The sequence below is a fragment of the Harpia harpyja genome, chromosome 16, assembly GCF_026419915.1.
Source record: "Harpia harpyja isolate bHarHar1 chromosome 16, bHarHar1 primary haplotype, whole genome shotgun sequence".
In the NCBI taxonomy this organism is placed as follows: Eukaryota; Metazoa; Chordata; class Aves; order Accipitriformes; family Accipitridae; genus Harpia; species Harpia harpyja.
This window is the reverse complement of record NC_068955.1, coordinates 17,489,431-17,517,370: the sequence shown is the minus strand read 5'-3', so window position 1 is coordinate 17,517,370 and position 27,940 is coordinate 17,489,431. Positions and strand designations below refer to the sequence as shown.

General features: G+C 40.1%; 2 protein-coding genes across 3 annotated transcripts in view; one reads left to right on the top strand and one right to left on the bottom strand.

Moving 5' to 3' along the window:
• Nucleotides 1-3,871, top strand: part of KCNC1 (potassium voltage-gated channel subfamily C member 1) — a 132,293-nt gene extending 128,422 nt beyond the window's left edge. For both annotated transcript variants that reach the window (XM_052811572.1, XM_052811574.1), the window contains one exon: nt 1,733-3,871. In XM_052811572.1, the coding sequence (XP_052667532.1) occupies nt 1,733-1,914 (182 nt within the window). In that variant the 3' untranslated portion in view covers nt 1,915-3,871. The remainder of the gene's footprint in view (nt 1-1,732) is intronic.
• Nucleotides 1-27,940, bottom strand: part of SERGEF (secretion regulating guanine nucleotide exchange factor) — a 175,539-nt gene that overhangs the window by 7,376 nt on the left and 140,223 nt on the right.

The following is a 27,940-nucleotide window of genomic DNA, read 5'->3' as shown; positions in this document are numbered from 1 at the left end:
TTTATTATGGAGCTACATTTGTACCCACATTTTCAAGCAGCAAGCTGTCGTGTGCTTCAGGCAGCCCATCCGATTGCTGCTGGAGTTGCTCAGGACCACAACCCTCAGAAATGCGCATCTGACTTTACAGTAAGCAAGCTCGATAAAAGTCACAGGCATTGCAGTGCTAACACAACGTACAGACAGGAAACAACATACATTTTTGATATTAAGTACAAAGTCACAGTGCTAAAGACACGCTGATTTCAAAGTTAGCCTCCAGTCAACAATCTGTCCTCACTCCACCTTTACATCGTTAGCAGCTCTCCCCAGGCAGTAGACCTCGACCACTCAGTCCCCTCCTCAGCAGTGGTTTTACACAAGTGAAAAATCAGATTACTTCGGGTCATGTATCTGTGGTTCATCCTGGTACCTGGAAAGAACAAATTCCAATGGCCTCAAACAGCTAGTCATAACAAATGCATGAAGCCTGCACTATATGGACTTCTCCGACTTGGTGCTCTAAACTAATCTTACACGAGTTTAATTTTTTTTTTTACAGCAGAAGCACTGTCTTATTAGTCAGGCCTTCTCTCTGTCTATACTTGTATATTGTGTAATACAGCAGGGACTTCAAACTGGGTCAGGGCCTCAAGGCCAACTGTCAAAATATCCAATTACAATATACAACTAACTATTAGAGAGAGTCAGAAAATCAACTTGAGTATACCAGATGCCTAGTATGGCTTAGGGAGCCACGGTGGTATGTGGAGTACTGTAAAACGGAGCAATAAGGCTACACATATCTTCTGAAATTAATTTAATTTGGGAGAGTCTAATTTCTAGTATCTCCTTCAATATCAGTATCTATCCCACAAATGGCAAACAGAAGAGCAGTACAGAGCACATCTAATCTTTTCTATCCTCATTTTGATAGCATACAAATAGCTGAGAGTTACAAAACGGGAAGGGGAAAGACTCATGTTTATGATAATATAATTTCCGAGTGTGCAGTGAAGGGCAATGTAGCACATCTGGCATAGCTGGAAAACTGTATATGGGGAGGGAGTCCAACATACAGCAATGCAGAGAAGTAGGGAAAGATACAGTAAAAATGGCACTTACCAAAAAAAAGCCTTAACAGTTTCCTACAAACATGCTGTGCATTTACCCATGCACTGTTTTAAGCATCAGGCAAATAACATAACTGAGCCTGTTCACTAGAGGTAGTGCTATCTTGCTAATATACAATGACAATAGAAATTTTGTTCTGTTCTCACAGCGCACTTCAAAGCAGGAGCTGAATGGCTCACCACACAAATTAATATGCATCTATTTAAAAGAATCATTCCATGTTACATCAAACAAGCCACAGTTTAGGTTACCATTCAGGCTAGTTTATGACGGGTTTTATTTTTTCCTTCTCAGTTATGCATTACCATTTTGAAGACAAAAACATGAGGAAGAAATTCAAAAAACTATATCCCAGAATTTAAAAACAACATACTTGCTACACAGATTTCTTGGGCCGCATCTTTACAGTTTCCGTGGCGAAACTGAAGTCCTTTAAGATGGAGATGTTTGCTTTGCTGTGCGTAGGTAGTAAGGAGAGAAATCTACTGCAAGGATTAACTGCTCACATTTCTGTTTTCAGAGGGAAACACAAATGGGACTTACTATGACTAAAGCTCACGGGTGCTGCACAAGGTTTTCCTTTTGGTTTTACTCAAACATGTCAATTCCTTCCCAACAGGAAAGCATCTCCAACTCAACACAGAACAAAACCTGGGCTCACGACTTTGTGCAAGACTGAACGTATCTGGTCCACTGACAATACATGAGGATTATATCATACATGAAGCAGCTGCAGTACAGAGAGGATTAAGCATTAAAGATGCTTTTTTTTACACCTGTAGAAGACAAGAAAATCTTTAAATTTTGCTCTTTTAAGTACAGGACAAAACCACCTGGCAGAAATTAGTTAATAGAGAGATTTGTCTTGAGGCTCTGAACATGGCATTAATGTCTTCTCCATCAGAATTATCAGGCATGGCAGAGAGTGACGTTCATTCAGAACTTACATCCCTGCCTCTCGAAACGACAGGCATTAAACGTGTTACAGTACTTTAACTTTGTATGACCAGAACTAGGCAATCATGATCTCACCACAGAGCTGGAGATTGCAGTCTCATGACCCTCTGTATGATGTGAAACAGAACATACAGAAAATACCTTATTCTGACTGCTTAGTAAGAGGTTGTCCATGCAAAATAAAATGGATGAAGAGGTATGTCAAAGCACATCTAGAAGGGTGCGAGTCATTCAAGTGTCCCATGGGACCATACAGTGCCATGGCTGTTTGCATCCACGTATTCCAGGCATAAAGCATTACCATTTCAAATTTACACACACTTTAAACTGAGGTAAATGATTATACAAAGAAAAGGAGGGGACAGTTGTGATTCATTCTGACCTAGAACATGACATCCAAGACCTAGAATCGAAGGCCATCTTCAGCACAGGCCTAGGAAAAGTAATAGATGATAAAAAGTTCAGTGATGAACGCAGAAGCAAGAATCTGACAAACCCCTCAAACTGCATTACAGTACTATGTGTAGTTTTCAAAGCACTAAGCAAATCACAGAGCAGAAGAAGGTACAGATGGGAAGATGAGCAGCAGCATGCAAGTGAAACAGTGCTTCCTCCTACTTCATTGGCTGAAGTCAGAAACAAGAGACCCCACTGGGCTCTCGGGAACCCTCTCCTCAAGAAAGAGCAGCTAGGCTGGAAAAGAATATTTTGGAAATGCTTTGGTGCTTAACACATTTTATAAAGCAACATTTTGTATCATACATTGGTCTATTTACACGTACATAGTTTTAAGGTGATCATGCAGACCAGGCTATATATGGCTGTCAGTCCTTGGCAACTTATAAAAAATACTTATGATACAACAAAAGGTAAAAAGATATTTCATATGGTCACATTTACCTACAATTTCTTCTTATCTGACTGCTATTCTCTTCCCCTCAAGGGTTGTTTGCACTGAACAAAAGTGAGCTTTCTGGCATTTATCTCTGAAGGTGTCCTTTTCTGCAGAACATGATTCTCTAACTCAGAACCAAGAAGTGCAATGTGTAAACCTTCCGTATGGACATCTTCTGTAAAATAGCTTTGTGTTTAAATGGGCTTTAGTTTGGACTTTTCCCCTTTCATTTTCCCTTATCAATTGCAAGGCTGCATTTTGGTCAAGTTTCAAGACACATGATATGAATGTGCATTACTGTTGAGTGAAGTCTAAAAATACTGCTTCTTGATATTAAACAAGTGAGGGCTTTTTTCCCATGCTTAACAAGTAATCTGAGGTGAAGTCCAGAAGTCATAAGCTAAAGTGTTAGAAATGCAAAGAGAAAAATCAAGGAAACAAGTGGTCACTGAGTTTCTCGGTTTCCTTCTTAGTGATTGAACTAGTAGATTTTCTCACAGCTAGGCAAACTTTGCCTCAGAACAAAAGTAGTTGCAACACAGCAGTGACATTATTAGGATGCCTTACTTTGCAAAGTTTCAAGTTGTAATCTTAGCATAACACAATGGCTCAGATGATGGCTCCCCTGCAAGCGTCACAGTGCAGTTTTAACAGTGACAGCACTGTAGTACATGTTGTACCCGTGAGAGCTTTAAAATACCTAGCTTGATACAAGCTATAGCATAGCTGTAGTTGGAGAGAGCTCAGGATGAACTAACCCTCCTTTCTGGGCAGGATTTGTGGATTACGTTTCCTCTGTGCTGCAACTGTTGTACTTGAGTTAACCTACTTGTATCTGGTTCAAGTGTGCCTATACCACACTGTACTGTAGTGCAAGCGCACATCTAATAAAACTCCTATGGGTCACGTGCCTTGTCTGTCTCAGTTTTTGTGTCTATTGTTATAGGGATCCTTATACTCGCCTTAGACTCAGGGTCTAAACAGGCTAACTCAAGATCTAGTCAGGTACAACAATGTTTGGGTCATTTGAGCACCTAGAAAAAGAGCAAAAAGCAAATGACTTGGTAACATCCCCATGTTAACATTGCTGCCACTTAAAACCATCATTCCCCTCTATCTCATATAACATAGTTCTGTGAACTAACAGCATCCCTTTCAAAGAAGAAAATAGAGAGATAGTTGATAGAGCTGTAACAAAAGATGAAAGTAAGCAAAAAAAAAAACAAAAACAAAAACACAAACCAAAACCAACCAAACCATGATTCAGACTTCAAACACAGTCCTGAAAGAGATTTACTTCAAGTGTGTGCACCAAAGGCAAGTCACATTTGCTCAAGGGGGCAGATGAAACACAATGTTTTTACCTAAGGTTGGCTCTGCAGGGCTGGGCTTGTGGTAACTTTTAGCTGCAAGTAAAACAGTAGCTGACTACTGAAGAAACCACTTAAAAAAACCCAAAACCAAACAAACCCCAAACAAGCTGCAAAGTAATACCACCATAAACTGCACCCTTGGTCCCATCTACATGGCTAAGCCATTTCTCTGATTTCAGAGAGGGTTTTCAGGGTCTACGGTAAAGCAGAACCCAAGTGTTCTAGCTCTTCCCATTTCTTAAAGTTAGGAAAAGATCGGAAACTTGAGCCATATCACCTAGTCAAGAAACTTATGCAAAGTAATGAGCCAAATACCAGGGGGGAGACACAAATTTTGTTTCTTCTCCCAGGTAACCAATAGCCAGGAAGACCAGGACCTTAGGAATAACACCTCTTATTTTTTTAGCTGTACTTTTAGAGCAATATTTTGTATTTTAGTAAGTATTCTGGAAAAAAATAAGCAAATGGTCAATATTGAATATGAAAGTAGTAGTGGGATAATAGGCTTTGTCAGGTATAATTAAAAAATAAGCATCATACCATAAGAATTAAAAACAGTCAGGAAGACAATCAAAGCAGACAGCTTCAAAAAAAGAAGTGCCCAGAAGGCAGGATTGAATCTGTTTCTCCAAACATCAGTTCAAAATCATACATGAATGTTGAGTGAAGTCTCGAAGAATTTCTTGTTGATATTAAGCAAAGGAAGAGTTCTGCCATCAACATCTGTTAAAACCAAAGACTAGTTTGCTTAGATAAAAACAGATTTTGACATACTTTTTTGGTGCAGAACAAAGATTCTGGGCAAGACGTAAAGCACAGCTTGCTAACTTTTACCTTTTCACAGCTGTACGGACAAATTTCACTCTATTCTCCTTTACTTTTATTCATTAAACTAATAACAAAGCCCTAATCCTTGTTTAAAAAAAAAAAAAAAAAAAAAAAGTTGTTCAGTTTCAATACTGACCTGGCAAAACCTGAGCATTTCAAGCAACTCATAGGACGAAAGAGACCCTAGCACTGAAGTGGAATGGAGTACATATGGGTGTGCAAACAAACCTTTTACAAACTCAGGCCATTTAGTCAGGGAATAACCCTGCTGCAGCACTGCTTCTCCACATTTCTACTTTCAGCCTCCTCTGTGGGTCAGATGTCCGTACACTTATTCTTCACACCACTCTTGCCTAATCTTCCCTAGAAGTGAGCAAGACTGGGAAGGAAATGCAGGCAGAATTTGGCATACCATTGGGTGTCAAGTGACACCATTTGAATTGTTCTGATTAGGAAAGGCAAACAACATCTCTGCCACATAGGGTTCAAGGTACATTTTGGAGACACCTCACCACTTTGCCTCCATCAGTATTAACATGCACCTAAATTCTGAATTGGGGGCAGCTCCTTAAGTAGAGGGAATGTATCAAGTCAGTCATTGGAAGAAGGCAAGCACAAAAGAGAGTCCCGAGATAAAAACCTCCTGCAATTAATACTGCAGAGGTGTTTTCTGAAAGTTTCTGCTCTAGTACATTTTTTTTCTGCACCCTGGCAAAATAGCCATAATGAAAACAAGCATTCATGCATCAGGTGCAGGGATCTGAGGTTGGAATGTAAAATCTGCCTTTGGCACAGTGACAGGAAGAACAGCTGATGGGCAGAGGGATTCAGAGGCCCCATGCCAGCTCCAGAAGGTCAGAGGACCAGAATGGACAACACAAGCTGGGTCCCTGAGATGCCGTTTGGCGCTATCCCATCTGATCCTCTGCATAACCTCAGGGAGAAGAGGAAACGAGCTGGAATCAAGACAGGAATATCTGGCACCATTTTGGAACTACTATATGTGTCAGGGACCTGGGATAACAAAGTAGTCTTCAGAATAAAAAATAAATAATAAAAAAAAAACAACAATAAAAAACCCCCAACTCTGTCTCTGAAAGAATACTCGACCAAATTAAGAATTCAAGAGCTTTGGTTTCCTCGCTTTGGAGGAAGCAGAAACACTGGAAATACAGGGTCTCCTTCATGCCTTGGCCTCACTGCTCTTTCCTGTGTCCATGCAGAAAGCCAGTTTCTTCCATCTTATAGTTGACACTAGGCTAATCACAAAGCAGGAGCAGCTATAGAAAGCAACCTAGAAAGCAAGCTAAACAGAAAAAAATTAGTTAGAATTTAAGGCTACATGTGGCACTAAGACAAATCTTTATCATTACTCCCAAAGAAAAAGTAACAGCATGAAAAGCTTTTAAGCTATGAATAATATTACTGAGAAAATAGCGTAAAAGACTAAAACCAAATCAGCCCAAACTTCCGGTGAAACTGCAAGCTTCAGTTTGCATCAAGAAAAGCAATACCTGATATGCATGTGTGTCCACATATAACATACAAACAAATGAATGCTATACAAAGTAGTTCTCACTAACCTGCAATATGAATATGACAGAAGCTGAATTCATTCTTTAAACTGCTAGAAAACAGAACAACCAAATATGAAGACAACAGTCAGACAATGTTGAGATGTCTCCTTAAATAACTTTAAAACTGTTTTTCTCTGACTCTGTTTCAAAGGTCTTGTGATAACTTAAAGCTTGCTGAATACCAATAATGAAAATATTTCTTGTACAGTACAGCCAAGAGATCTTTAGTCTTCAAGATCACTTACTAACAGAGCTGTTAGTTCTGTTCATGGGTGAACCAAAATGCCATTCTCTTGACACTGGAGGCTTCTTAAATCTACCCAGGAACAGACAAAGCAAGAATAAGAATTTTAAGTGTCCAATCAACTCTGCAGAATTGACTCATGTTCCCAAATCATTCAAACACTTAAAAATGCTATCTTTTCCTAAATTAGAGCTTTTTTTGTGTGTGTGTGTGATTATCAGCATTTTAAAGCTCTCCGTATAACTTTTGATACGGGAGGGTTAAAAATAAAGACCATAATCTTTATTTAAAAATACTACAAAGGATACAAGAACCAACCAGGTCAAGGTGTTTTAGGATGACCACAGCCACCCATTGTCTTTATCAATTTACTGTCCAAAAAAAGAGAGCAAGAAGAATTACAACACAACTGGCAATACTACACTTAACATTTGTGTTTGTAAAATATTTGTATGTACATATACACACAGGCAGACATATGTTCTACAGAAAACATATATATAATTATGGATCTTGCATAGGCAAATAGAGGAGACATGTATCTAGTACCTACATAGATAGATGTATGAAGTAGCCAGCATCTTGGCTGTTGCCAGAGAGCGCTAAGTCCAAATTGCAAAAAACTTTTCAACAGTGAAGTGACATAACTTTGAAACTGAAAGATGTACTGCCCATTTGCCACTGCTTCATTACTGGCTCGCATCTCACTCCATCACCTTTCACAGTCAATAATGCCCGCCTCAGGCCTGGTTATCTTTTGCAGAACTCTTTGCTTAACAGATTTCATGCTTTGGGACCTTGGATTAGTAGCAACACACAACATGATTTCTCTTTCTGCACACATCCCTCTGCAGATGATCATTATTGACTTGGAGTACCTCAGTTTCTGGAAGTGGGATTCAATTTGTCTAAGCCCAGAACATCTATGGTGCATCTACTTACATGTATGTACATATGTGTGTACATATCCATCCTTCACCTAGGCACCTAACTCATTTTGTACTGAAGTGACAAACAGGCACTTTTCAGAGTGGTGTTCATCTCATCCAAAGCAAATACTTGAAGTCAGAAGAATCCTTCTACCACCCTTTTACCCATCTCTTCCTCTCCACCGTCTACAGATATCTGACTAGCTCAGACATAGTTTAAAGTTAAAGCAGACGAATTTTGCCCTAGCTGCCCAGCCCAAGCTACTTTAGAAACTTGTTGTCAGAAGACATTGAGCTTTCTGAAAAATCAGATATTTCAAAGGCAAAATCAGAAACTCACTGAGATTTCAGGTGCCTCCAAAATCTTTAAACAGTTTTGAGAATATAGATGTAAACTAATCTTCTAAAATGTCACGTATACACAGTCAACTCAAAATGCTGTCTAGTTAACAAAACCTTCTATAGCATGATGATCAGCACTGCATTAGGTGCCACTTCAGTAAACACCATGATCTATCTTTATAGTTTTACTGCATCTTTGGTATCTAGCTGGTTCAAATATACACTATAGGAAAGGAAAAGAAGCAAGGTCTTAATTCAAAGGCAGTTAAAGTTGTCTATGATTAAATTTAAAGGGGACTTCAGAAGTTTATTCAGCTGCCTGATAGATTAAGTTTGTTCCCAATTTCTGCGTGAGAATGCCTATTACTATGGAGGAAAACCACTACACTTCAGAAATTTCTTAGGAAATAGGAATTATTTTTATGTCTAAGTAGTAGCTCTTTATTGTTGAGAACTGTCTTTAAATCACTATGTTGAAATATGGTTCCGTTAATTTCAGGAGCTCTGATTTTCAACACCTCTTCCTGCCAATGTGTCTTGCTGAAAGGTTGCTGATGGAACTGTTTACTTTCCAGCATGAAAGGCTATCCTTTTCAGAAATTTCTTAGGAGATCCTTCTAATTAATTAGTCTACAGTTCCCACACCACTTTATTTCATTCTTTTTTTAATTAGGTTGTGGGGTTTTTTGTTTGCTTGGAGTTTTTTTGTTAGTTTTAGAAAGCTCCCAAAGCTCTTGCAGGCAGAAACATTTCTTGCGCTCTCTGCAAGAAATGCTTTTTGGATGCTTTTGCTACTGAGAAATTTTTTGGCTCTCCAGAGGACAATTAAACAATAACAACTTTGTATTCATTCCGAAGTGTAATTCTACTTTTGAAGATTTCATTTGACTAACATAGAATCATAGAATCATTTAGGTTGGAAAAGACCTTTAAGATCATTGAGTCCAACCATCAACCATCCCCACTAAACCATGTCCTGAAGTGCCTTGTCTACACGCTTTTTGAACGTGATACTGACCACAACTTTTAATCCACAAGGCAACATACGTCAACTTCAGCTTCGTGTCAGCGTGCACTGGCTAGACCCAAGTCCCAGGAAGTGCAAAAATTACTTAGCTGACAATATGATTAGGTAACCAGTTCTCCTTCAGGCTGACTACATAGATGGATTCAAAGCTGCTTCTCCAACTGGGAATCAGCAAAGGTCTTAACAGGATTTAAGCAGTGAAGGCAAGCCTTGACGGGAATGGCAAGGGGACCAATTGCTTCTCCTTGAAATGAGAAAAGAAGTCATGAGGAAAAAAGTTTGTCTGTAGTTGAGAGCAAAACCTGAGTCATGACTAATTCATAGAATCATAGAATCATTTCGGTTGGAAAAGACCTTCAAGATCATTGAGTCCAACCATTAACCATGCCCCCTAAACCATGCCCTGGAGTACCCTGTCCACTCGCTTTTTGAATACCTCCAGGGATGGTGACTCAACCGCTTCCCTGGGCAGCCCATTCCAATGTTTGACAACCCTCTCAGTAAAAAAATTTTTCCTAATATCTAACCTAAATCTCCCTTGCCTCAACTTGAGGCCATTTCCTCTTGTCCTATCTCCAGACACCTGACAGAAGAGACCAACACCCACCTCACTACAACCTCCTTTCAGGTAGTTGTAGAGAGCGATAAGGTCTCCCCTCAGCCTCCTCTTTTCTAGACTGAACAACCCCAGATCCCTCAGCCGCTCCTCATAAGACTTGTGCTCAAGGCCCCTCACCAACTTGGTTGCCCTTCTCTGGACACGCTCTAGCAGCTCAATGTCTTTCCTGTAGTGAGGGGCCCAAAACTGAACACAGGACTCGAGGTGCGGCCTCACCAGTGCCGAGTACAGGGGAACAGTCACCTCCCTGCACCTGCTGGCCACAGTGTTCCTGATACAGGCTAGGATGCGATTGGCCTTCTTGGCCACCTGGGCACACTGCTGGCTCACATTCAGCCAGCTGTCAACCAGCACCATCTCATCTCATTCCTTCATTTCCAGCTATCAGTTTCCGTTACTAATGCTTTGCTCCTCTTAGCCACGTGACTCTAAACCTTCTTGTTATAGAGGGAGAATTAGCCTGCACAAAGCAAAAATATAACCCTCCTTCCTGAGCTCTGAAGGGATCTGGTCAGACCTTCCCTCCTGACAAATGGCAGAAACCATCACAAGAAAAAGCAGACAGCGGGGGACTAAACCTCTGAGTACTGCCTGCATTACTGGCCAAACGCTACTCACCGACTCTGCTGTTTCTACATTGTCCCACCTCATCTTGACTATTTTAGCTATTTATATTGTTATCTCTTTAGGGCAGGGAACATCTTTCACTGCCTCCTCTACTACATGGTCTGACCTCACCTTGAGCCCATGGATGTTGTGTAATGAAAATAAATAATGAAAAAACTCTAAAAAGCTCTGTTTTATTTAATTATCCATGGGATTAGATTCACATTGCTCTTTAAGTCAGGAACTTAAGAAAAAAGTAAATAAAAACCCTGCAGTGAAGGTGTTATTGGGTCCTGGAATCTTGGCTTATCTATATATTTAGAACATACTTGAAAAATGAACATTCAAATTTAACATAAGATGAGACATTATGCACTTACTTCACTGTCCTTTCTCACATGGTGACTGATATGAAATAATCCGGTCATACTTTATTCAGTCTTAAAGAGAACTTGATGAAGGGAATCGTGAAGGTAAAGATGACTTTTTATAGGCCTGCTTTACAGAGCAATTCCATAGGAAAATGCTCCTCAGTGCTTTTGTTTCCCCATCTACAGACGAGGGACATTTGTCTATCCCAGGGAAGATTTTACAAGTCTACAGTTTATAGCAGTAATTCATACCAAATCTTTAAATTAATGGCCACAAAGGAAAGATAAAAGAAAATAATATGTAGTGAAAGTAGAATTCAGTTAAGTAAGTTCAGTACAGAGAAGCCATGTTAAAAGCCGTTTTAGGCATATAAGATCTGTTGAGACAAAAAGCTGTTCCTAAGAGTCAGTGTTAATTTCAACATTTGTGCTGTACAGACCCTGAGGATTAAGTTAAGCACTGAATTCCAGAGTCAGGAGAACAGCAGCATTCTGTGAGCGTGACATTTCTGTCTGTATGGAGGGGTAAGACTCAGAGGGCTTTAAAAGGCAACTTAATCCCTCCTTTCCTGGAGCCGAGATGTGCTATGAACTGAGATTCTTTTTAGTTCATTTTGGTACTTATTTCTTATCTTCCATTTTCTGCATCCAGCACCTTTTTTCCACAAAAAAGATGTCTTTTGTCCCCTTCCCATGCTGTTCTCATCCATAAAGCATTTCTGCAGACCTCTGCATGAAGATAGCATTAGCTGCAAGGACATCAGAGCAACCTAGAATTTGCTCTGTACCTGCACACCAGTACCGTCTCTTTCAATCTTTCTCTGCCAATAAAGGATTTTATGGAATTGCAGGTGGTTTACTTTCTGTGCAGGAGGCTAAGAACTGCACCACGTAACTATAGCAACAACTACTGTGAAAGCTCTCGATTTTTATTGACATGCTTCACATAACCTCATGGAAAAACTTATACAAATGGAGAAACAGAAAATTAAATTAAATATTGTGGTGATCTGCATCTTTATGCATTGCTTAAATACTTCCCCCATGGTAATCTGCTTCTTTTACTGTATAATGGTAACATTAAAATAGCATTTTAAAATTCACAGTTTAAACAGTAATTTAAGCCTCCACAATGCCAAAACAGAAGTTATGCATGCAATCAGCTCAGAAAACACTGTAGCACATTGCTGTATTTGACAAAGATTCATCACTGGGAAACTGACACTACACAAATGGAGAGAAGAAATAAGGTGCACACATTTTTTCATAGAGAGTAATAAACATTTGCATAGGGATATACTGCATTATTCATCTCTTACAGACAAGATAAAAGATGTATCTTTCTAAAAGATATTTCTCTATCCAAAGGATACACTTTTAAAAGGAGTTTCCTGTGCTCACAGCAGCTAAGAACTGTCTGAGAATGATACTGAGATGCTCTGTCCCAGTCTTAGAAATCTATGACTTGATAGACAAGTTTGACATTCCAAACCCAATAAAACAGTTTGAAGCTTGCAACAAATATGAATATGCCGCAGTCTGAAATGGCCTCAAGGATCCTGGAAAGCTACCAAATTCTTATGTTGAGCTTGAAAATGCCACCTCTAAATGTGCTTCCAAGGCCATGATCCACAGTGCTGGAAAATTGATCCTTGCTAACGGCCACCATTTATAGCCTTAACCTTTACTACATTACTTCAATTCTCTCCAACAACTCAAACAATATGAATCAAAAACACTTCCAAAGATTTTAACAATAACAACTAGACTGAGAACTATCTATCTACAGCTATCTTGACCTTATTGACAAAGTGCATTTGCATGGTCACAGGAATAGCCAGTTTTTCAGTCAGTGAATTAGACCAAACCACTTCACCCCAGTTGCCAGTTACTTCTCATTTTCAGCTCTGCTGCCATGATTTATTTCTCTAAAAAGGCACAATAATCCCAACCACTTTTTTATTCTAATGATCATCCAAAACAAAAATATTTAATAGCAAGGTTTAGGGAAAACTACTGAGCTGTTAATATAGCTCTTTTGCATCTAATACTTTCGCAGTACACAATGCAATCTAGGCTGCCTGGAAAGGATGAAAATGATGTGTTGCTATGGAAACAGGAAGGCACATGTTTAGGTTGCTCATCCCTGAAGAGTTACCCCACCAATATCTTTAAAGTCTGTTAATAAAATTTTAATCAATAATTAGAATAAAGCGAATTTTACCTCCTGTTTGACACCAGAATCTTGGTTCAGACATTGTCAAGCTCTTTTAATGTTCCCTGCATCCAGCTATGCCCTACAACATTAAGAATGAATTTATGCACAAACAAAAATGTCAACATGCACTTATCTAGTTCAGCTACTTAAAATGATTATTCCACCCAGCAATAGATACCAGTTTCCCAATTTAAGGTCTTCGGCATGTAGGAACGTGCTTTTTAATTTATTAATTGATGCACTATACCTCCCCCTTAAAAACAAAACAAAACAAAACACAAAAAAAACCCCAATCAACAAAACAAATCAACTCTTCGGTTATTACCGGCTTAAGGCCATCGACCAGGGATATGCCTATTGAGAATGTGACAATTACCCCAAGTACTGCAGTTACCACTCACCAACTCACCTAAACATCTGCTATTTCCTAGAAATGATAGTTCCCATCTTACCATGATTTACCTGCAGACAGATCTTGCAAAACACTGGGGCTTAAGAAGTAAAAATGCATTTCCAGACAGCCAAACAGAAAACAGGCCAAGTTATTTGCTGGCAAAACTCCACTTGCTTCACCATTGTAATAGCAGAGAATCTGGCTCCAAACATGCAGCCATTAATTACCTGTACAGTTAACTATGTAGGTACACCTATTTGTTATTACCTTAGGAAATCAATAAGCAAGACTTTGTTAATGCTATTTACTAATCTATTAACTCATTCTTTATAAATAACTAAGTACAATGTTAAGAATATCAGAGTATGCTAATAAACAGTTAACAAGCTTGGTATTCTGGATCACAAAACAGTAAAGCAAAGCTGAAAAGACAAGAAATCCTTACTGTGACTAAAAGAGGTGCATAACATTTTTTTAATGTAGTCATACACTATAAATGATTTTTTAAATTTCAATTAATTTCCATTAGCATATACAATATTTATCTGTTCCAGTATTCCTGGCAGAAAGACTCCAGTGGTCCCTTCTGACAGGAAGAAAACCAACTCCCATACCTACCAACTATGAATCTTTACTGCACTGAGATCTTGAACCAGAATACTAGAAATGCCAATGTCAGAAGAGATATGAGTGACAACAGGAACAATACGTCCTTCAAAGAGGACACACTTATCTGGTTTCAGCTTCAAAGATTTAGAGTAGAGGTGATTTTCCACACCCTGCTCCCCTAATACACCAGCACTTTCAAGAATATGGCAGTCTCTCTATCTGCTGGTATATTTGGGCTTCAAGTTTTCTAGAAAAAAACTGACACTAATCTCCTGTTCAGCTGTACAAGATTTTTAAGGTGTTTGTTATTTTTAAATTTAACTTGAAATACACTGATTTCCTCAAAGAAGAGGAACAACAATCCCATTTCCTTTTCCTGGCTTTGTAATTAATATGAAGACATAATAATTGCAGGCACAACCCTCCTCTAAACCAGGATCCCACCACGTAGGCATTATGCAGTAGCTATATACATAGCTTCAGCTTGCAGCTGAAGTTGGAGATATTTCCATTTTCCATGGGAGCACTAAAGTATTTGAAAAAATCCAAAAACTTTTAGGACAAGCATTTCCAAAAAGGTAAGTAATTGCACTTTGCCCACCTTGGGAATGCTTAGCACATTCAGAAATCCATTTTGAAATTCTGTTTTGTTTTTATAACAGAACAAACAGTATCAGATGGACAGTGAGTTAGGACAATTTACCTTTATAAATCTTATTTAACCAAGGCTTATAAAAATGTATTCCATCAAAACTCTTCAGAATAAACTTTCAGTTCTTGATAGAATACATTTTTCCAGAAACTTAAAGGAACTAAAATTGTTTTGATTTTCCATCCTAAATAGTTCTATTTTTGAATATAGACAGATTTTTGATACATCACTGAAAAGTCAGCAATTTTTCAAGAGAAGGCAAAAATGACAAAAAAGTTTAAAAAACACTTGATTTTTTTTTTTAAAGGCTACAGTATTTTCCAGCTGCTTTAATTTTCAGTGCACATGTTTATTCCCCTAAGGTATCCACTGTGATATTTAAAAGGACTTATTTGCTTACAGCTAAACATATGATATTTACTCACATTACAAAACTCCTGTCATACAACGCCGGCATTATTTAACCTCCTTCTCTTAGGAGACATCTTATACTAGGGACAGCAGATTAGGACAAAGTCAAACACTGTCTGGAAAGGCTCACACACAATACACACATAATGTTCCTTCTCCAATCATGCAAAAAAAGCCCTGAAAACAATCATTATCCAGTTTTATCAGCAGGGTAAAATACAAGCAAATTTCTGAGTATTTTCCTAAATAAGTATGTTAATTTATCCCTTCAGCAATAAAAACCAGGATCTCAGCAATACAGTTCCCCTTGGCTCAGAGGGTTAATAGGACAACGTTTCATTCCTGTTAGTTTTTAAGGGCTTGGCTGCTCCCTGGGCATCTGTGCTGGCTACCAAACTGTTTTCAAATGTCCTTCCATCCAGGCATCTCTCTCCTGAGCATCAGTCACAGTTACGAATCACAAAATAAATGCTTCAGATGCAACAGCGCTAGCTCTGGCTTTCAACAGAAAATTTTGGAGACAGCTTATGGAAAACAGAGAATGACACAGTGACATTTGGAATACAGTGCCCCCAGCCTCCCTTCCTCAGGAAGGCTTCCTTTTAGTCATGATACTTCAGCTAATTCATGTGGCTTTTACTGCCTAAAAGCTAGCATGTGGCTTCACCATTCTCCTTTTTTCCATGTCTGTATTTTAAACCCAACTTTTTGTTCAGAACTTTCATGGACCCCAGATAGGAATAGCCTCAGGACATGGAATAATTTAGGCTGGACCTCTGGAGATCACCTGCTCCAGCCCTCTGCTTGAGTGCTTACCACTACACTACTCCCATGCCTTGAAATTATTGCACTGCTGTGATACACTTTGGACCAGGCACTGTATGCAGAGAAACTGCTGGGTGCAACTGGGTAATCTGAGGCAGCTTAACGTCTGCTCGTCTCAACCAAATTTCCCATTTTTCCAAACTCGTAGGATCTTGCTTTTCCTCCACTAGCACTTCTCTGCAGACAACAATCCTGTTTCTTTGCTGAGAAACTAAATGTGACTCTGCAAAAAATCCTATGCGCTAGCCAGCTCCCAAACTGTATCATTTTCAAAGAGGGTTGGGTTTTCAGTTTTTTCTTTCCTTTTTTTTTTTTTAATTTTTAAAAAGCACATACGAAGCTAATTTCTGCAGATGGAGTAAAATGTACCACATGAACCAGGCAGATTGGCTTTCTCATTGGGCACTGAAGGGTTGCTATGTTTCAGACATTATGCTTTAATATTTAAATTTCCACAAGCTACAGATATGCTCATATAAGAACAAACATCAGAAGGTTGATCTATTCTGAGATCCATCTCAGAAGAAGGTCAACAACACACTTTGAAATCTGTCTAATGGAATTTGACAGATTTCAGTCACTTGAGTAAGAAAAGATTGCCAAAGAGGAATCCAACAGAACAGTGCAGCTTTCAAACGATCATGAGGAGACACTATACTATCATTTCCTTTGTCCTTGGCGGAAAATGTAAGAAATAGCAAATTGCTTTATTTATACATATTGGGCCCATTTGTCCTCATTTTTATTTTCAAAGTACTCTTTTTACACAGATTCACATTTATTTTCTGCTTGAATTTTGCAATAGTGCCATGCCACTTAACTCCACCCAGGAAATGCACTCTGCAGTGTTATTTTTGCCTTCTCTAAAATTTGGCAGACCTGGCAAACAGGGAGATTTGACAAGCTCTCTGTAGCTCAGGGCACCAGAGCCATGAGGCCTCAATGTGTTTGGGTTTGGTTTGGGGATAGTTATTTTTCCTTTCTTTCTTAAGGAAATAAACCTTTATGCTGATGCCGGTCTTAAATACTGCATCCTGAACAGTGCGACAACTGGGGAAAACAAGATCTACAGTGTCAGCCACTTACATGTGTTCTCACGTAGTCACCATCTGCTTGGTAGTCCCAGAAGTCAGCAGCTCGTATCACAAAAAGCACTGTCATATTAAACACCCTGCTGATACAGAGACTACAGAGTGAGGGAACGAGCCCGCTAGCTGCTGAGCCATCAGGTTACGGCCTCAAAATGTACCAGCAAAGAACCACCAGAAGATAGTCCTTCAAGGTCTTCTCCTTCTCATCCTTTTCCCGGTTACAGGATGATGATGAAACTGCTGCAGCTCACATTGTATAAATTTGCTAAACAATGCAATTTTACAGACTTGCAAGTGCACAAATGTCTTATTGCGTGTGTTTGCAAGAAAGAAAAAAAATGTAGAAAGAAAGGCTACAGTCCCTATCAAAATAAGCCATTTGCCCTTTATTCAGTACAGTGACTAATTGTTAAGCGAGTTAAACAGGACCTGGGAACCATTTTGAATGGCCAAAAGGATTGTCTCCTGGGCTTTCATGGAGGAACAATCCAAAACTTTGCTGTATGATAGGATGCAGTTTGCTTTCTCCAGCTTAACTGGCCTATGTACATGTGTGTGGGGAAGCTCTGGCCTTGGTAGCCTGTCCATCCCTAATGGCTTAAATAACACAGGGGGCCCTTCATGACAATATTGCTCAAGCTCTGATCCTAAAAGAAAACAATCTCCCATGACCAACCTGCCAGCACATGATCACAACATATGTAGTCCTACTGAAGGACTTGGGACTGGCACCTGTGAAACACAGTAACAAAAAATTTCTCTCACCTCAAGTGGGAAAAGAAACAAGCTCAAAAGGGATAACCTGCTCACTCCTCCATACATACACATGTATACAATATATATAGGTTTAAAACAACATATGGATTTATCAAACCATTATTGCTTGGTATAGCATCTTATACCTTAACAGAAACTAGAAATTCTTTACACCAGCATTATTTGTGACATTTTAGGTTTAATCTTATCATGTCAAGTTGTTTCCCAGGAACAAAAGGGCCTGACAACCTCCAGCCTCATCTTGCCAGCAGAGATGATGATGTAGCATTTGCACTCCATAATTCCCTTCAGCAGATAAGCAGATTTCTGTTTTTACAGAAATACACCAATGGTTTTTATGCTAGGTATACATATGACTTTTTTCTAAGGCTAGTTCTGGAGCACTTAAATCTGCTTATAAATGTAGAATGAAAATTTTCCTAGGCATGCAGTTCCTTTTCTAGCAACTACTATTTGACAGCTGAACTGTGAAGTCTTCCTCTTCTCTTCTTCCTTTCCAGCCTTATAAAAAGAGCCAGGTAGCGGACTGTGCTCATTGGAGGTATCACCGAATGTAACTGTTTCAGTAACGAGAACCAAGACCAAGCAGAAACCACCATGGGAACAGTGTCGTTTCTCCAAAGAGCTGCTGTTTGCCACGAGATCTTTCACTGCCTTGTGCATTGGCCTGCCCTCCAGGCATTGCTGCCATTCTCCTAACTTTTCTTTCTAAGGTAAATCCGAGCCTTGATCTTGGAACTGCTTTCGGGGCTACACAGAGAGCACAAAGAAACATAATCTGCAAGAGATGGACAAACCCAAAGGAGATAAGACAACACAAGGGCAGGCAGACAAACATGGGCACTGAAGGATTAGGGGCAGCCAGAGCAGCTTCACAATTAGACGTCCCTGGTTGGAGACAGACACACATAGGACTGACAATGAGCAAGCAGAAGTTTAGGAACATAGTATCAGCTAAGAGCAACAGCAGGAGATGAGCAGGCTTTCTTCACACTGCAGGGGATCAGAGATAATTCAGAAAACAGAGACAGATTCAATTTAATCTAGTAAATTAAAGGGAAACCAAGAGAAAAATTGAGGTCAATCCGGTATGCACGTGGCATTCTCACTGACAAACAAGCAGACAACAAGATTTTTACATTTCAGAGGTCTCCAGAAATGAGCAGCACCCAGAAGCTCTGCAGATAGCCTTGAAAAAATGGCCAGTTCACTTCAGAGACCCAGTGGGAGCTGAGCCCTTTCAAAATAACTGGAACCACCAGTAAAAGAGGTGAATTTGCTTTCACAGCATTTCCTCTGGTTCATTCCAAGTCTTCCCAGGTCATTTGTGTATCTTCAATTAAATTACCATTCTTTTTTCCCCTAACTGGTCTTGCAGTTAGCAGCAGAGGAGGAAAAGAGTACAAACAAAAGCACTGAGTAGTTCAGCCTCAGAAATGCATTTGAATCTGCAGCTCCAGGGCTCTGACACAGCAGCACTGAAAAAGCCTGCTGCTTCCCTTGACGTTCAAGGACAGTGGGGTACATCAGTCTTGTGCATTTGTATTCCCTGCCACTGCATTGGCCTGGCCTTTCTCCTCGCTCCCCCAAGCACAGACATCATCTCATCATTGGAGAGATGACCTGTGAGCAAACTGCACTGCAGCCTGCATTGGCTGGGAACTGAGCCCAAGGTGAGGGGAACATGTAACAAAGCTACACGAACAACAGACATGTACAGCTCTTGACATGCCTGCATGTCAAATCATATAGTATCTCTGCTGCAGTAAGAACTCACCAGTAGATGCATAATGTTGCTGCAATCTCCAGAAATACCCTTTGTCTCTGCTGTATATGTTGCACCAGAGTCCAGGCTCATTTACTTTAAAAACATAACGAAGAGAGAGAAACGGATGTATTGGTAGCAAAATATTTTCCTGTACCTACCGCAAATCTGGTATCTCACACTGACCAGAAATACAGAAAAGAAAGTATCTGGGAGAAAGAAGATAAGGCTTTGCTTACAGTCTAATTTTCATTTGGAAAAGAAGGGAGCCCTCATTGAGAAAAAAGGCAGAGGAGATAAAGATAAGATCATAGATGGTGAAAAGGCATTCATAAAGGGCAAGAGGGAAAGGGGGGAGGAAATCAATCACAAGCACAGACAAGATCAAACGGCAGCATACCAGTAACAGCCATATTTCCTTAGGAAAAAAAGCTGCAGCATCAAGAGGCAGCACAGCACCATGCTGTGAGGAGTGCTGCTCTCCGTACCCACTGCATAGGAGAGAGTTGTTCTTTCACCATAGCAACTAGATACTTAAAAGCCAATCTGGAGACTGAAGACCAGCTTAAAGACAAAACACAACATGTATCGATTTATTATCTCTATTTTAAGCCTCAGCTGTGAAGTACAAAGGATAGCATTTGTTTAGCCTGAGGTAGCATCTTCACAGAAAGCTCTCTTCTCCCATTACACCTCCCTGTCTCAGAACCAGCCCTTGGTGTGAAGCAAACTGTGGCACTTACACATGCTCCCTACTCTTAGGTAATGCCAAATGCATTAGGCACAAACACACCTTGCCACAGCCTGAGGTGCTCACAGTTGAAGCCTATCGGCTGCTGCCTTTTGCAGGGACTGCAGGATGGCATCAATACCTCCCAACTCTTCTCACAGGACTCTGGGAGAGAGGGAGTTGCAGCCTTTTGCTGAAAAACCTGAATACGTAAAATAATAATATTAATAATAAAAAACGCCCACCCAAAACTTGCTCTTTAGTAGTTACCAGCTCAAGTCACTGTTTACAAGGGCTCGGGATGTGCTCATATCCTGTCCTTGAAGTCTGCTTATACCTGCTTGGAAACAGCTCTGCTCAGGTACTCGAATGACTTCAATAAAGCCATTATGCTGACTGCATTGGCAGAGGTCTGGAAACATTATGGACCTCATCTGCTCCGCAAATTCCAGAATGCAGGATTATTTAAGAAGCTCATCAAGTTTTGGGTGAATGGATCGTACTGAAAAACCTGCAGAACAACTAGGGTTTCAGTCCTGGCCTTGGTTTAGCTTAGCTGCTGAGATTAGCTTCCTCACGGAAAGGGGCAATAAAAAAAAAGCTGTCAAGTCACAGTTCCTTAACCACAAATATCACACCTATGTTTTGGTAGTTAATTATTCCAAGCAGCTAAAACTGCATCTTTACATGCCAGCTCCAAACAAGAATCTTAATAAAAGAAGAAACCTTCCATTACACCATCCTCTACTTTACTCCCCCAGTAATGAAAAGACCTGGAACAGAAAAGCTTACTCAGAATAATTACTGCCCAGTCCAGGTAGCACTCAGTTAACTGGAAGATCTGCCAATGGGAATTTCTACTCTTTTCTTGCAAAGAACAAGCATGCAGCAGTGTTAGAGTTACCTAGAACACACACAGCTGAACACAATACAGAGTAGCACTGTCTGTAGTCAGCTAGGAGTGCTTTAACAATAGCTAGACAAATAGGGGTAGTGCAAACAAGGCAACTCTCATGCATTCAGCGTCTCTCAGGGTATGATGGCATTGCAGGCTGCTGAGGACAGATCAGTGCAGAGAGGTAAAGTGTTTACGCAGCACCTAAGCAGGGAGACTTTTGTCCAGTGGAAGAACAAAAAACATGCTGAGGGTTTGGAAACACAAGCTAAAACTCCTAACTGACACTGAATACTGAAGAACTGGTGGGAACTGGGTATGATGAAGCAAACAGAGCAAATACAGAAAGTTGTCGATTACATACAAGCATGCCAAAAATATGGTACACTGTGCCAATTTTGTTTGTTTTAAAGTTTCCCTTCCACTGCAAAATGTTATTTTATTTGAATGTCCAGAGAACTATGAGGAGGAAAGAAAAGCCTGGTTTAAGATTATCCAAAGACATATTTCCAGTGTCTGCCATGAAAGCCATCTATTGAATTTCATATCAATACTAAATATAGTTCTAGTTTAGATTCAACCATGAGTCATAAGTTTAAAAAAACAAAAGCACTGTACTCAGCAACTTTGCCTTGGCTCAGCACTATTATCTTACAGACTTCATCTGTCCACCTGCTAAATCAAGAACTCCAGAAAAATCCAATCCACATACACTAAACATCCATCTGTCTAACCATTTCTTCTATGGCTAATGTATTAAATGAATATTTTAGATTTAAAATACAGAAATTTTCAATCAGCCAATCCTTAGCCACTGTATTTATTAGCAAAAAAAATTCTTATGGATCTTGGTTTTTCATTTCCTTGTGAAACGTTTTATTCAAGAATAAGATATTAATTTTTAAGCCACTGACTTGATTTACTTTTGAAAAAAATTAATTTATCTGACTAGAAAAGATTTCTGAAAGAGCTTCATAGAAAGGATAAGAGTAATTTTCATCTGCATAGATTATTAAGTAGAAAGAAAAGTATGAATCAGCTTGTCCTCATAAAAACACATTTGCCAACCAAAGTCTGTTTCCTATACAATTAGTTACAATTGCGGAAATATTTCTTTTAATACGTGGTTTCAAAGGTTGCCAGGAGCAAATCTCTGTGGAATGCATACAAAGTCGTTCTGTTTTCTTCTGCGTAGGTTACCTTACTGAACTCAAAATGGAGGTATCCAAAGGGCTTTTTAGGAGCTTCGAAAGCAACACAGCTAAAATACATGGCACTTTTGGTGCTTTTTTTTTTTTTTTTTGACAACCAGAGTGGAAAATAATGACATTTATGAGTCTTTAGCTCAGAGCTTATGGTAGCCCCAGAAAAGCACTGTTTCCAATGCAGCCAAGCTTTACCCCAGCTACAGAAAGTTCTCATGCATCAGAGACACAGAGATGTTCACCCTGACCCCCATTCCTATGTTCTAAAGCACTCTCCTACACCTGAACAGGCCTGAAGGTAACATTTAACCCCTCAAATCCACTTCAAAATACTGTGGGACTGCAATGCAGAGAGCAGCAGGCAACCCTGGTGAGCTGCCCTGGAAGGCCTGTGTCATGCTGTCAGCAACCGGCAGTTCCTGTGTGTGGCCAGTTCCACACCCTGCTACATCCCACCATTTGCGTTACATCTGAAAGGTGACAAGGACATCAATGGCAGGGCAGTCTCCTAGCCAGCTGGGGTAGTCAGAGGATGTTGTCCTTGGGTGCTCCTAGGCAAAAACACTGCATCCACAAGGAACCCCAGAATGCAGCTCATTACACACCAAAGTCCTGGTCAGATCTTGGAGCATATTATTAACAAAAGAAGCCTGCAACACTCTTCAGGATGCTTGCCTCTGCCAGCATCACCTCTGCCTTGTGAGGCTTCAGCCTCAGCCAACCCCACATCTCTTCCACCACTGAGCCAGGCTGGTGGTCGCACTGTGATCAGACATGGCATTTAGCGGTGTGCCCTCTCAAAGCTGATGTCACTCATGCATGGGTATGGAGCACAGAACAAAAAATCACAAGGCACAGGCTGTAAATCACAAGGGCTTAGTTGTTCCATCTCAGGATGTTTAATTATCCTGATGATGTTATCTTAATTCAATGGTAGTTAATCTAAGTTTATATTTAAGCCTGAAATGTGAATATATTTTAAAAACTCTTGATGATAGCAAATCTGAAGAGACAGAGGAAGGAAAGGAAAAATATCAGAGAAAGTAGGGTTGGTCGAATTTGATAAACACAACCATATTTCTAAATACAGGCAATTAAAGCTCACGTGTTTCCTTGTTTAGGGTTGTCTAGGTGAATCAGATTTCTAAGGGGGAAATGGGAGGGTCTCCAAACAAAAATTTGAAAGCAGATAAGCAAAACATAAAATGTAAAATTGATGGGAAGAGAAAAAAAAAAAAACCAACTGTCAAGTCAGAGGTTAGCAGAGAACCTTTGAAGAGTCCTGCTGTGTGCATAGTTATTTACACTTTTCTGGCTCACAGAAAACAGTGGTGGCCTTGTAAAAAATTTACAGCAATCTAGCAAGGTGCCATGCATACAAGCCAGAAGCCAGCTTGAGAGAGTTAATGGGGAATGATAACCTTTCCAAAGGAGGAAGAAAAAAATGGCTAGGCATTTAAGAAACTGTTTCTTGTTTCTTCAAGGGCAAGGGAAATTTAACATGGACAGCACAGAGAAAAACTGAAAACCAGAAATTACAGCTGTAACTGAATAGAGAGGACTCTACTAAATGCAAGTACCATCATCTCAGCATCTGAACAGCGAGAGACACTAGATGTCCTAGTCCTTCAACTTCACCTCACCCTACCAACAACTCGGATCCTCTCTGGGATTCTGGGGCACAAACCAGAACACTGGTGACCTCCAGAAAAGAAAAAAAACCACAGGAAGAAATGGCATTGATGGCGTTTGGTGTTACCAGGCATCGCTTTTGTTATTCTATACTTCATCCTGACAATGCCTTTAAATCCCTGGTACGGGGCATACCAGGACTGCTTTCCACCCTTGCCTGCTCATCAGACAGCACCTGGAACATGGGCTCTGCCCTGTGACCTTCAAGCTCACCACACCGTGCAGCAGTTAACAAGACTTGTGTAGGAGCACACCTTCCCCTGCCTTGCAGCAGAAGCCAGGGCCACACTCCGAAGTCCCATATGTAAGTAGTACTACTCTGGAGATAGCATGCAGTCAAGGCTGGCTGAAAAGGTAACATAATCATCTATCCTGACCTCCACACCACAACACACTCCCACTCCCAAGCCTCACATTGCCCTCCCAGCAGCCAATACGTAGGAGCGGGACGGACTTCCATACTCCTCCATCACCATTCCCATTTGTTTCCTGTGTGAGTCCCTTAAAATTGAGAGTTCTTTTGTCCTTTATACCTGAAGGATTTAGCTAGAGTGATTACCATCAAATATTATCGTAAGGTGTGGTAAAATACAACCATACTGCCCTCTTCCTGGCAGGCTGATTTCTACCCACACACCTACATTTTGCAACCAACATGCTGAACTTTAACTCCCCACTTAGAGGCAGGTAGGCTGTTCATTGGCTCCACTCCTCCTCAGCAGAGCTAGGAAGATCCCATACCCTCACATGCCTATCGGTAATCTGCACTGAGAGTTTTGCAAGGTAACATCCTGCATCACTCTAAATTGAATTCCAGCCTTCCAATCAGAGAAGCAAATGCACCTATAATCTTTGCAAGCATTTAAATCTACTGCCCTTGCTAACTTTGGCAATTTCTCCAAGACCTGAATCTCAAGAATTTAGTAATTACTTCTGTTGGCCTTTGTTCTGCCATGAGCTTGAGATAGCAAGTTTCACTTTCAATGTGTGTCAGAATCAGTTACCAACAAAGAAGTCTCTTTTAAAAGAGATTCAATAAAAACTATCATACTCCTCCTTCTTCCTTTCGGCTGTATAAAAAAAGTCTTTACAAAACTAAGATCTGGCTTCTGCGACCTCCACGCTCTCTGAGCCTTTTGTCAATCTTGCTTGCTAGCTTCCTTACTCTCATTTTAGACAGGTTTGAGTTTGCCTTTGGATTTTAAGGAAAGTATTTCTTTACATACACAGATTATTTTCAAGTGGAAAATTTGTTCCTTGAATCTAGACAAAAAAATAATTCCACAATACTCAATATTTTTCAACAAAACAGTCACTCAGGAACATCTCACCAACTCACAGCTGCTACATACACACAGAACCATAATGAGGCCCAGACACTGGACAAGATAACAAGGGACATATTTTTTTCCTTGGATAAACTGTTTTGAATCTGAGCTAGAACAAGTTTGACTTCACACTGAAGTACCCAGAGAAGTAGACTTAACATTTATACAAATCCTGCAACAAGAGTTGGCAACTAAGGGTTTGCAAACACAAGTACCATTCCAAAATGAAAACCAGAAAAGGGGGATTCACATGCTGGAAAATCATGAATGTTATCTCTTTATGGGCCATTTAAAATATTACCTCACCTATAAATACACCAATTACATTAGTCCATGAAACTAACTGAAACTGAAAGGAAGAAAAGCTATTGTCCTCCAAGTGTATCATGTTAGTAACCAAGCCACAGTGGGAGTGAAAACCATTCAATTTATAAAACAGAAGGACAAACCTATCTTCACTAGTGTTTTTGAAAACAGAAATACCATAACTAAACACAGGAAAGGGAACTATAATACAATATGTTAGAAATGCTTAACAAAAAGGTTCATCTCCATGAGGAATTGTGATGGTTCAGTGGTCTACGTACATGCGGAGATATGACTTGTGTTGATCCACATGTGTGCATGAAAGACAGTACACAAATAAGTGCCTAATTTGAGTTCAAAATTAGATGCAGCCAGGGTCAATTGAGTATTTTAAAAATTGACTAGCTATTCTTGGTGCTCAATTTGAAACTCATTAAAGGATTACAGCTTTAGGACAGGCCCCTCCTGCCCTCTGAAATCAGGCACCTTCATTGCCCAGTACTAACTCTTGTAACCAAAAACTGAGGGATTCCCAAAACTGCTAGTCACTTCTGGGAACAACAACTTGATGAAAGAATAAAGCAAGCCAAATGCAGCTTGTAAACAGGGAGCTACTCATAATGTTAGAGTGAGTCATTATTATTATTTTGTTTTCTTGCTATTCTTATCCAGTCAAAGCCATTATCTTCAATTAAGGAGGCATATTTGGTCTTAGAGATACAGCAACATTCAGTCATATCAGATAACGACTTGAGAGCTGTAAAAACTAGGAGGTTTCTCTAGGAGTTTGCACTGGGTTCTCAGACCATTAACTTTGCTGGATGAACACAATGGAAGCTGCCCAAGAAGGAGCAGCACGACAAGAGAGAAGAGGCAAATCCCAATGAAATGGTGATGATCAATGTGCTGTGGCCGTTAATCTCTCAAGAGGCTGTGTGTAGGAGTAGGAAACACTGCTAAGTTTCAGATTCAAGAATTGTAGGAAAATGAAGTGATACAGTTAAAATATTTAGGTTCACATGAAGAAAATCACTTGTGAGACTGAGTGCAATGACTGAGCAGACGCTCATTATTGTTAATGCCCTGCAAGTGTTAGCTGGGATATTTCATTATTACCATTCTGTGTTCTATCTTGGATGTTGAGCTTTTGTCAATTCAAAGACATGTTGCTTATTTCAGCTGACTTGAAGGCAACTCTGATCTCCCCCTCCTTTCCCCTCAATACACTTGCCGGACACGAGTGGAAGGCCACACTGCGTTAAATCTTCATCATCCATTTTTAATTGCTGTTGGCAGCAACTATTCCATTTGATCAAGCTGATTACATAGTGGAGGGATCGGCTCCTGTTCTTAAGCAAGCTATTTGACTGTTCTGACTCCTGAGTGGTATCAATTGCTGCTTTACCATCTGCAGATGTTGGAGCGTTGTGCTCCCAAACAAAACTTTGTTAGTACTGGCTGGTTGCTGCTTACTCATCCACAGCACCCTGAACAGGCCTTTGAGCGTTGACAGAATTCTTCGTGAAAATTGCATGGGAACCTATAACCTAGGCATTTGAAAGTGTGCTGCAGCTGCAATTTAAAGATTACAAGCATGCGGGAGGACAGAGCTTTACCTGTTACACATTGGAGATGCAAGACAATAATGAATATATGAAATCCAAAATGAGCATAGAACAAGTGGGTTTCCACACTGGGGACACACGATTGTTTGGCCTTACTTAAAGTTTGCAAACAAATTTCTTAAAGATTTTAAACCTGTCTGTACAGGTGCAGAGATTCCCACAAGAGGTCACCACAAAAAGACTGTTTAATAGTATAGTCTCATTTTTCATGGTACATTTTGTTCTTGCCACCCTACAGTTTTAACAATTAAAAATCTAAGGTAATTTTACATAATGGACTCAACTCCTCCTTGCTCTTCCTCCCTTCGGTCCTCCTGTCACTCTGCATAAGTTGCCGAGATAAAGCGAGCTCTGCCCTGAGCTTTGGGAATGCAAGATCAGAGTTCATTCTCATGTCATCCTGTAGGCTGTCACCATCCTGGACTCACCACTGAGCAGCACTGGCTGTAATCCAGCCCTCCTGGAGCAGTCAGCATGTGGCTTGTGTGTTCCCACCTGCCTACAGAAGGGATAGATCCTCACGTCAGCAGCTTTCC